Source organism: Drosophila eugracilis, unplaced genomic scaffold (genome assembly GCF_018153835.1).
Source record: "Drosophila eugracilis isolate 14026-0451.02 unplaced genomic scaffold, ASM1815383v1 contig_2167, whole genome shotgun sequence".
Classification (NCBI taxonomy): domain Eukaryota; kingdom Metazoa; phylum Arthropoda; class Insecta; order Diptera; family Drosophilidae; genus Drosophila; species Drosophila eugracilis.
Genome location: NW_024573052.1, coordinates 2,952,259 through 2,962,113, shown reverse-complemented (window position 1 = coordinate 2,962,113; position 9,855 = coordinate 2,952,259). Strand labels below are relative to the sequence as shown.

General features: G+C 43.5%; 4 protein-coding genes across 5 annotated transcripts; 3 read left to right on the top strand and 1 right to left on the bottom strand.

Moving 5' to 3' along the window:
• The first annotated feature begins 388 nt into the window (after window positions 1-388).
• On the top strand, window positions 389-3,136 carry LOC108105512 (scoloptoxin SSD14). 2 transcript variants are annotated; one of them, XR_001772362.1, is made up of 4 exons: window positions 389-581; window positions 1,010-1,774; window positions 1,848-2,898; window positions 2,958-3,136. XR_001772362.1 is itself a non-coding variant. In XM_017212137.1 (3 exons), exons 1-3 carry the CDS (start codon window positions 577-579, stop codon window positions 2,791-2,793), a joined length of 1,716 nt encoding a protein of 571 aa, XP_017067626.1. In that variant the 5' UTR covers window positions 389-576; the 3' UTR covers window positions 2,794-2,959. The 2 variants fall into 2 exon arrangements, 1 of the variants encoding a protein (XP_017067626.1); XM_017212137.1 differs by having other exon boundaries at window positions 1,848-2,959.
• Window positions 3,137-3,550: 414 nt separating this feature from the next.
• On the bottom strand, window positions 3,551-6,022 carry LOC108105511 (protein SPT2 homolog). Its single transcript, XM_017212136.2, has 4 exons — window positions 5,715-6,022; window positions 4,198-5,581; window positions 3,926-4,138; window positions 3,551-3,861 (listed from the first exon to the last, which is right to left on the bottom strand). Exons 1-4 carry the CDS (start codon window positions 5,775-5,777, stop codon window positions 3,773-3,775), a joined length of 1,749 nt encoding a protein of 582 aa, XP_017067625.1. The 5' UTR covers window positions 5,778-6,022; the 3' UTR covers window positions 3,551-3,772.
• A 62-nt stretch (window positions 6,023-6,084) lies between these two features.
• Window positions 6,085-7,894, top strand: LOC108105536 (GATA zinc finger domain-containing protein 1). The gene is made up of 2 exons (XM_017212168.2): window positions 6,085-7,239; window positions 7,304-7,894. The coding sequence occupies exons 1-2, from the start codon at window positions 6,216-6,218 to the stop codon at window positions 7,510-7,512; spliced, it is 1,233 nt and encodes a 410-aa protein (XP_017067657.1). The 5' UTR covers window positions 6,085-6,215; the 3' UTR covers window positions 7,513-7,894.
• A 903-nt stretch (window positions 7,895-8,797) lies between these two features.
• Window positions 8,798-9,748, top strand: LOC108105484 (RING-box protein 1A). The gene is made up of 3 exons (XM_017212101.2): window positions 8,798-9,011; window positions 9,082-9,109; window positions 9,176-9,748. Exons 1-3 carry the CDS (start codon window positions 8,934-8,936, stop codon window positions 9,394-9,396), a joined length of 327 nt encoding a protein of 108 aa, XP_017067590.1. The 5' UTR covers window positions 8,798-8,933; the 3' UTR covers window positions 9,397-9,748.
• The last annotated feature ends 107 nt before the right edge of the window (window positions 9,749-9,855 follow it).

Here is a 9,855-nt window from a genome sequence, read left to right as displayed (position 1 = left end):
GTTATTTATTTTAAACGTCAATTTAAAAAATGATAATCAACGAGAGAAATCCCCAAAGATATATCAAAGCTATATTTATTTGCCAAGAACAAGGCTAAAGTCCAGCAGACTTGTTTCTTTATCGAGACCTGTTATTACTCATTGATATTAATTAGTTTTGCCTGCACGTCCCCCTATTTTTAGCCAAGAAAAACATTCCAGATTGACCTTAAATCGGCTTATCGCCACCTGCCAGATAAAATAATATAATATACAATTAAGTCGCGACTTCTGATTTCGTTTCTTTGGTTTTTGCCGGCGGCCTCTTAGTCAGCCGAAACTTTCTATTTCTGACGTAGCACAGATTTGGATACGGCTATATGGCTATACGGATTTGAAAAGAAGCACATGGATATGATGGGCGTTGGGTTGTCTTATCACCAATTGAAAACCCAGATAACAGGATGGATATATAAGGCTCTCGATGCCGTCCGATGGCCATTTAATTAATTCCGGTGTCGGCGCTTTCGCTGTCTTATTTTATTACTTGTTTCAATTTAATTTAAGTTCGTAGTCTTAAGGATACACACACACAAAATGTCGTAAGTATTTTCTTAGTTCAGAAATTGTCCAAAACTCAGTTGAGGGATATGAACCTTTGATCATGTGGTAACGCTGATATCTATTTATCGGTTTCTTCCTTATTAAATACAAAAACCGTTACAATATATATGCAAGATTAAGACTATAAGTATCAGAGCACTTTTTTTCCTGTGTAATAATGGAATTTTTAAGACCTTTTGGTCGCAGCACCCTTTGGGATGTGAGTCCGGAATCTCGAATCCGTTGGTAAATATTAGATATATACCATGTTGTATGGGGAGCTGTTCGACGCCTTTGGTGACCTATTAGTCGGGTACGGTGACCTATTAGATGGCAAGTGTCCCACCCGATAAGATCGCACTTACCAACTGAAGTATCCTCCATTTCGGTGGCACTAATACCCTGTCGATCCGTAACCCTTTTTTAGATGCTGCAAGAAGTACGCCGTTTGCTGGATAATCCTCGTGGTGGCTGCAGTCGGCGTGACCTTGGGCCTGGTCTTCGGACTCCGGGGCAAAGCGGAGGAGCCGCGTCGCATGGGCGCCGTAGCCTCGAACGGCGTGGGCTGTGCCGAGATAGGTGGCACGATGCTGGACATCGGAGGATCGGCGGCGGATGCGGCCATTGCCACAATGCTGTGCGAGGGCATTATGTTGCCCCACAGCCTAGGCGTGGGTGGTGGCTTTGTGGCCACCATTTATTCCAAAGAGACTGGCTTCATAGAGACTCTAATTGCCCGGGAAACTGCTCCCGCAGCGGCCACCCAAGACATGTTCGTCGGAAAAGAAATTACCGGTGCACTATCCTGCGCAGTTCCCGCCGAGATCTATGGTTACTCCAAGCTGCATCATAAATACGGCCGGCTGCCCTGGCGAACCCTCTTCCAGCCCAGCATTGATCTCTGTCGACATGGCATATTGGTCTCCAGATATCTGGCCGGAGTTCTTCAACGTGAGGAGGAGCGCATCAGGAACGAACCGTCTATGGCCGAAATCTTCATCAATCCGAAAACGGATGAGGTCTACAAACAGGGTGAGATTATGTACCGACACACATTGGCTGAAACCTTGGAAATCATCGCGGATGAGGGCGCCGATGTCGTTTATCGCGGCGGCAGAGTGGGCAGGAAATTGGTCGAGGACATCCAGGCAATGGGCGGCATCATTACCGAGGATGATCTAAAGAACTACGAGTAAGTCCATAACTATTCCTTACCTGGAGAGCCCATTGAAATCTTTTCATTTCTTATTCTCCAACTTTTCCAGTGTTCGTTGGGAATTGCCGCTGCACTCCCACTTCAATGGAGGATACGAGCTGTTCACCTCGCCCCTGCCCACCAGTGGTGCTGTGTTGACCTTTATCCTGAACGTGATGGAACCGCTGTACACGGTCAATACGGACAAATACTGGCAGCGATTGATCGAGACCTTCAAGCACGCCTATGGCCATCGCACCAATTTGGGCGATATCCATTATGAACCAGATGTTCAAGACATCTACGAGAAACTCATCGATCCGAACTTTGCAGCTGAGATCCGTGAACTGATCCTGGACGACAGAACCTTCGAGGATATGGCATACTATGGAGCCAACTTTGCCAACGAAGAGGATCATGGTACAGCACACATTTCCGTTTTGGCACCCAACGGAGATGCTATTTCGGTGACCAGTACAATCAATAGCCATTTGGGAGCTAAAGTGAGATCCCGCCAAACGGGCTTCATCCTAAACGACGAGATGGACGACTTCAGTACGCCAGGGAAGGTTAATACGTACGGGATTCCAGCCAGTCCAGCGAACTTCATTAAGCCAGGCAAACGGCCTATGTCCTCAACGTGTCCCAGCATCGTTCTGGATACCCATGGCAATGTCAAATTGATTGTGGGTGGAGCTGGTGGCTCCAAGATCACCACCTCGGTGGCCCAGACCATCCTTAGATATTTTGTGCTCAACGAACCCATTGAGAAGGCTGTTAACTCGGGTAGATTGCACCATCAACTGGCGCCCATGCGCATCGACATGGAGCCGGATGTTCCGAAGCATACGGTTGCCTATTTGCGAAAAATTGGTCATGAGATCATGTTCCTTGAGGATGACAAGGCCTATTCCGCCCAAACGGCTATCGGAATCCTGGGCGGCGAACCACATCCCATTTGCGATCGAAGAAGAGTGGGTAGCGCCGTCGTCGTGGAGCCAGATCGATTTGACTAGGTCTGGATTAGGGGTTCATTTCATCTCAACCTTGGAAAAACCACCGTGGGGAAAGAGTGCCGACAGATATTTCCGTTTCCAAGCCCCGGAAGTTCGTTTTGTACTGTAAGAGTTTGTTTGTAACGATATTGTTGTTTTTAACCATTAAAATTGTTTGTTTATAGGATATTTAAGGAGAATCTCTGTTGGTAGTTGGGATATTATCAAGATTTCGACAACATCTTAAAAAGGAAATTTAAAATTTTATAGTTTAAATAATATATATTTCTTTTAAATTCAATATACAAAAATTGGGTTATTAAAAACGAAAAGAAGTCTCATTGACTCGCATGAGTTGGTTTCCGGTCTAGTAATTCTTCAATTGATTCTATAAATGTTTACTTCCGCCTAACTGTAGATAATTTAAACTGTTTTAAAAAAGTGAAGCATGTAACATAGGAAAAAAACCAGTTTATTTTTGAGAATGACAAATTCTGGGTTTGTATTTACAAATATATTCCCCCTAAAAAGGCTAAGACTCTTTTTTTAAGTAGGGTCCAAGGTTTCAGTGTCACAAAAGTGAACAATTTATACATTGTAGAATTCAATTTGCATTCTTTTTCGAAGAAAGAACTTCATGAAATCCCAAAAGTTAAATGTATTTTTACACTTAAAGATACTATTTTTGTAATATAAAAAGAATCGGCTGGCCGAAGTTACATTTTCTATTAGTTTCAGTTTGTAAATAGCAAAAATAGATGATTATAGATGGTCTATATTTAGGCGCACATACCTTGTATATGTATTTGTAGATGGCGTGTGTGCTTGGGGCTTATACTAAACTAGGGCACAAAATTAATTAAACAATGTATTCAGATATATAAAAACACAACAGGCACAGCTTCTGGAATCAGCATCGGTCGACGTTTGGTCATACGCTCGATAAGACAACACCGTAGAGGAGGATTAAGGTATTTTGAGATTTTCACGATGGGCTCCTCTAATCTATACGTCTGCCCTTCTTCTTGGCCATTTTTTGCTTTTTATGAGCCGCCTCCATGCGCATATCCTCGAGATCCTCTTGCATTCCTGTGAAAAACCATTAATTAGCCTGGCTTTCTCGGGAGTTTTTTGTTCGGAGCCAATAACTCACCCAACTTCTTGCTTATGAACTCCTCCCGCTGCATCTGCGCAAAGCTGGACTCCATTCCTCGATCATCATCATCCATTTCGCGATAACGCCGCTTATCATAGCCAAAGATGTCGCGGATGTGTGAAGAAATATCCTCCTCGCAGTCGCCATCATCAATGAAGTCGTCCAACTCAGAATCGTACTCGTCTTCATCATCGTCGTCGTAAATGCGTCCTAAATAAAGAAAATGCAAATTAAAATAAACGTAAGATTACTTTTTGCTGTGATCTTACTTTTGTTACTTGGCTGTTCTTGAGGTTTCCGTCTCTTGACATCTGCAGGCGGGAACTGCCTGCCGCCTGATGATCTCTGTACATCCGCGGGTGGAAATTGTCTCGTTTTGCCAGGCGCCGGAGCAGCTGGACGATCTTTTGATGGGATGGAAGGCCGATCCCTGGGTGGAAACTCTCTAACAGCTCCGTTTTTGTTGGCCGCCGCATAAGGGTTCTTTGAGGGGGCCTCCCTGTTTGAACTGGAGCTAGATTTCACCGCCGCCAATGCATTTGCTCCTGGTTTGGCGGGTAATGGAGTTGACTTACCAGCTGGTTTTATACTTGAGGCAGGATTACGGCTAGTAGAGGAATGGGAATTGGAACTAGAGGAACTGTGTGAACTTGAGCTGGCTTTCGCTGGCGGTGGGGCCAGGGGTTTTTTGAAGCTTTCACTTGGTGGATTCGCTGGCTTGGCTTGATTGAGCTTGGGTATGCGTCCGTTCGGCTCCATACGATTGGTATTAGTTTTTGGAGTCTCCTTGCCTTCACTTTCCCGCATCTTGTCGCGCTGTGCGCGCTGCTCCTTTTGTCGCTGGCGTTCCTCCATTTCACGTTTCTCACGGGCGGATAATAAACGCTCCGGCTCCTTTTTCTTTTCAGGCTCAAAGATCACGGGTTCGTGTTGTTTCTTTTCAGCGAGACGGAGAAGAGCTTGGAAGTCCATTGGCGGTGGTTGAGCAGTTCGCTTTAACTTGGCCTTTCGCGACTCCTCCTCCTGCCGCTTCTTACGCTCCTCCTCGCGTTTCTCCGCTTCCGGATCGTAAAGCGTTTTGGATGTGCTATATGAACGGGCAACGTTGGGATCCTTTGACTTGGAGGCGCTGGTTGCAGGTGTACTAGTGTTTCTCTGCCGTGTGTGAGACTTAGCCTCCTCCTTTTCCCTAGTGATGGCTGCTTTTACGCGCTCCTTGGTCCCGGAAAGATCTCGTAGGGATTGTGGTCTACTGGGAGCAAACCCCTTGTCCTCCTGCACATCCCGCACCTTCTCAATGTACTTTTCGTAGAAGGCATTCGCCTCATTAGACACATATCCATAATCGTCGCCCTGCCCTTCCCCCGCCTCGTGACCATTAACGGCTCCATCGCCATCCTTGGCATCCTCCATAACGGACTTGTTGGCCGACTTGGTGACCTTGAGCATTTTACGGATCTTGTTTTTTGATTTTTCGTCCCTTTTGGCCAACAGCTCGTTGAGTTTCTGGCGCTCCTCGCGCTTCTTTTCCGCCTCCTCGGCCTCCTTCTTTCGAAGAAACTTCTGGATATTGCTTGACAGCTGTTTGGACTCCTTGGACTCTTTTTTGGGTGGCGCATATTTTGTGCTATAGTATTTGCCCTGTCCCGGGCCCTGCAAGTGTAAACATGGACTTGTAGAGCTCGAAGCTGGTATTTGGGGTCAGTGAACGCAGGTAAAACCACTTTCCCCTAGCCCGCCTTATGGCGTCCTTCGGAGTTGGCCACCTGGTCACCAGAATACCCACCTCGTCCTTGGTGGCCGCATCGTTCTTCTTTTTGGCGTAGTGCAGCAGGGCCCCAAAATCCATTTTGTGATCCGTATCCGTGTCGTCTTTTCGTGTCGATCCAATGTTACCAGATGTTGAAATGCGACTGCTCTGCCCCCAACCTGACTGTTCTTGACTGTCCCGTATTATGTACTAAAAAATCCGGCACTTTCCCTCTATGCTAAAATTCGTTCCATGTCTACTCAGTTGGATATTGAACAGGATTAGTACTGCATTATTATTTTACATTGTATTTATATCACTAGCGTTACATTCACATCACATCGTTATTGTGTTATAAATGCCAATCGATACTACATTTCATCATAGGCCTATCGGGACACAGATATCGAAAGATGCAATTGCCTGAGGACTATCGAAAGTCGGCGAGGAAATAGAAAAAAAAGCTGATATTGTGTTGATTTTAAAAGGCGTTAAAAATCTGAATAAAGGGCTTTCCCATTGGCTGACGAATTAGCCATGCCCACCGAACCTGACCAGATGACCAGCGAGTACAGCAAGAGCGGCAATCCAGGTGCCCAAAGTCCGGGGACCAAGGAATCATCTGCCGACGACTGCCTCCAAATTAACAGTGCTGAGGAGGAGGGAGCATCCAATCCTCCCGATTCCTCCTGTTTCTGCGAAAAGCAGAAAGACTCCACGGACATGGACATAGACAACGACCTGACCACCAACGAGCGAATGCCCACGGTAGATGAGCTAGACCAGCCGAAAGAGCCCAAAACGAAGCCCCCAGAACTGAAGGAAGAGCAAGGCCAGGACCAGAAATTACTAGAACAGCTCCCCGTCCAGACGCCCAGTCCTACGACTACGATTAAAATCGAAGAAGAGGACAAGCCAGTAAAGCCGCCATCGCAATCTCAGTTTCAAGAGGTAATCCCACCCAACTCGCCGGAGGCACTGCCAAATCCCAGTCAGCGGCCAATTGGCAAGATTACCCGCAGCAGTCTGAATGGCACAGGTAACCAAGTGACCACTAAAACACCAACCATCATGAAGCGTCTGCGGAAGAGCACGCGCTTTAAGTCTAAGCAAACGGGTAAGGGTAATCCTGGAGGCGGCAATAACCAACCAAATGGCCACAACAATGGACCAAATGGAACCACCGGTAGCTCAACACATCTTGCAGGCGCAGGTGCCCATCCTAGTAATAGCAACAAGCATGGAAAGTCCGGTCCAGCTGGTCCAGGCGGAGCCACTGGAGCTCGAAATCGTCGTACTCTATTTAAAAGGCCAGCTCAAAAGACGCCAAAAGTCCAGGCTTGCACCAAGTTTGTGGAGAGTGTTTTCTACAAAGGCAGCTATATGCAAATTGGTGATATCGTAAGCATCGTTGATGGGGATCACAATCTATACTACGCCCAAATACGTGGTCTGCTTGTGGACGCCTATTGCGAGAAGTCCGCGTTCCTCACCTGGCTGATTCCTACGCAGGACAGCCCGGATCCCCAGGAGGGATTCGATCCGTCTACCTACCTAATTGGTACGTCTTCGCTTTTATTAAAAGTTATAATTTCACTTAAAGATCACTTCTTTCGATCTTTCAGGACCAGATGAAGAGCTATCCCGGAAGCTCTGCTATCTGGAATTCGTGATGCATGCGCCCAGCAATTACTATTTCGATCGGAGCACCCCGTTCCCCCTGCCGGATGTTGACGAGTACACAGCTCAGAGATCTGGTGGCTATATCTGGACGCGACTGCCCGTAGTGAAGCGCGAAAAGGGGAGTGGGCACAAAACGGGCGGCGTCTCCTAGCACGAAAGGTGGCCCAAGGGCAAGAAAAAGAAGGCCAGAGTCCTGAATTTAAATAATATAATTTATTGAGTGAAAAATACAAAAGTGTGTCTGAAAAAAAATGTTTTAAGATTTTACTGTATAGAGCCACACACTCCCAGATTTTATTTAATGCTTTCCCATACTAAAAATTCAGCACGATTTGATAAATATTCTTTAAGGAATCTTAATACTATTTTATCTGGTAAGAAATTGTATTCCTATTAAATAGGCCATGTTGTCTTCGGCTAACAAAAACTCTTTCTAAATGAAATATTAAATAGAATACCTAGAATAAGAGCCAAATTGCATTTTTAGATACATATCAATAAATCGTATTCTCTTAACAGCTTGAAGAAAATAACCATTTTTGCACCCTTTTTAAATAATTAGTAATTGGATTTATGATTTTATAAAACTACTCTTTAACTTCTTTAAAAGTTTAAACAATTTATTTGACGATTTTAAGAATTGATTGTCTGTAAAAAAAACATTTGTTTAAGCCCTATTAAAAACATAAATAAATATATTTATTGAATTATTATTTGTTTGTTTTTGTAAATAGATTAAAAACAAAAAACTTGTAAAAAGAATATCGAATGGATAACCCATAACATCGATATATATTTACTCATTTTAAAAACCGATTGGAGATGTGAAATTATCGATAGTGGAATCAATAGTATCGCAATTACTATGACAGTAGTAAATAGTAGTGGTATTCTTGCAATATAAATTTTTTTAAAAATTTAGCAAGTACGTTAATTCTTAAATATTTTAAGTTCATATCATATCATAATAAACATCAAATGTATTAAAAAAAAGCTATACATTGGAAACAAAAAAAATGCAAAATGAAAATTTTTTTTTTATATATACGTACATAATTTTTAAAATACATTTAATTACTGATGGTACAGGAAATTGCTTAGATAATGAATGTAAGTTTACTAAGAGTCTGCGGTTTTAAAGCTTCCCGGTTTTCTAAGATGAAAATCATTTTATGAGATATCCTGTATATGTGGCTGGTATGTAAATACATTTTGTAGCGCATTTGGCTGGTGAAAGCATATTACAATAATGTTGCTGTAGTATTAAAAGCTACACTATTAAAAGGTATAAATAAATAAAAGTAAATTAGTACTCGGTCTCATCAGAATGTTAGAGTTAATTTTTAGGTCCTTTACATATATTATTTATTTTACTTTAAATATGGTAATAATATTAATGGATGCAAGGTATCGATAGTGCCATCGATATATTGACTGCTGTATTCCCGACCGTCACTGACACGCATTTTCATTGTCTTTTTTGCGAAACGGAACAGCTAACCGGAATTAGTTAGTCAATTGTAGATTTCGTTGCGAATTATTACTCAGGACTAATCAGGCTAAGGCCAGACAATGGAGGTGGACGAGGAAGAGTTCGAGGTACCTTCAAGCAGCAGTAAGGGCGAGAAAAAGCGGTTCGAGGTGAAAAAGGTAGTGCAAAAAAGCTTGGTCATTGGCATTGAAAACGTTATTAATATCCTTTTCTTTCACCCAAAAACAGTGGAATGCCGTTGCTTTGTGGGCCTGGGGTGAGTAATATTCTAGTATTAACTCCTTACAGTTAAAAACCGTAGTTTCCAATTTCCAATTTGCAGACATTGTGGTGGATAATTGCGCCATTTGCCGCAACCACATCATGGACCTATGCATAGAGTGCCAGGCGAATCAAGCATCCGCCACTAGTGAAGAGTGTACCGTGGCCTGGGGCGTTTGCAACCATGCTTTCCACTTCCACTGCATCTCTCGTTGGTTGAAGACCCGCCAGGTATGCCCGTTGGACAACCGCGAGTGGGACTTCCAGAAGTACGGCCACTAAAATTGAATTCCTCAAGGAACTCCTGATGAAGCAGCCTTAAATTTCCCTGAAGTTCACACCAAATCATCCTGTAAACATCCAAGCTTGAACTCTTTTTTTGTTAGAACTTCCTTTTCTGTTCCTGCAAATGGTACTTCCAGAAGTAGGAAATCCTCAAGGATCTTTGGATTCCTTTGTTAACCAACCGTGAAAGCTGCTTCATCAGGCCATTTAAATTATATACCTTCGTAGACGTTAAGCAAACGGATCGAAGAATTTGGTATCCTTCACATCGGTATCCGGATTCTCTGATTCCCCGACAAGCCGACATTTTTGTAACGCATTAAATAAAAGCTGAATAAGATGGAGAAAACTCCTTTCTGTGTTGGAAATTTGGCTTATCTATCTAGTATTTCGTAATCACATAGAAAACCCCTATCAAAGATAGAATTTTGGGATGTGCATAATATTTGGTTTGAG

Bases quoted from the DNA above. Each gene is read 5' to 3' on its own strand.
- LOC108105536 (XM_017212168.2), top strand. From the start codon at position 6,216: ATGCCCACCGAACCTGACCAGATGACCAGCGAGTACAGCAAGAGCGGC. The intron at 7,240-7,303 runs GTACGTCTTCGC...TCGATCTTTCAG, and splicing joins TCCGTCTACCTACCTAATTG to GACCAGATGAAGAGCTATCC.
- LOC108105512 (XM_017212137.1), top strand. The intron at 1,775-1,847 runs GTAAGTCCATAA...CAACTTTTCCAG, and splicing joins GATGATCTAAAGAACTACGA to TGTTCGTTGGGAATTGCCGC.
- LOC108105484 (XM_017212101.2), top strand. From the start codon at position 8,934: ATGGAGGTGGACGAGGAAGAGTTCGAGGTACCTTCAAGCAGCAGTAAG. The intron at 9,012-9,081 runs GTAGTGCAAAAA...ACCCAAAAACAG, and splicing joins AGCGGTTCGAGGTGAAAAAG to TGGAATGCCGTTGCTTTGTG. The intron at 9,110-9,175 runs GTGAGTAATATT...TCCAATTTGCAG, and splicing joins CGTTGCTTTGTGGGCCTGGG to ACATTGTGGTGGATAATTGC.
- LOC108105511 (XM_017212136.2), bottom strand. From the start codon at position 5,777: ATGGATTTTGGGGCCCTGCTGCACTACGCCAAAAAGAAGAACGATGCG. The intron at 5,582-5,714 runs GTGGGTATTCTG...TTACACTTGCAG, and splicing joins ATGCGGCCACCAAGGACGAG to GGCCCGGGACAGGGCAAATA. The intron at 3,862-3,925 runs GTGAGTTATTGG...GGTTTTTCACAG, and splicing joins GTTCATAAGCAAGAAGTTGG to GAATGCAAGAGGATCTCGAG.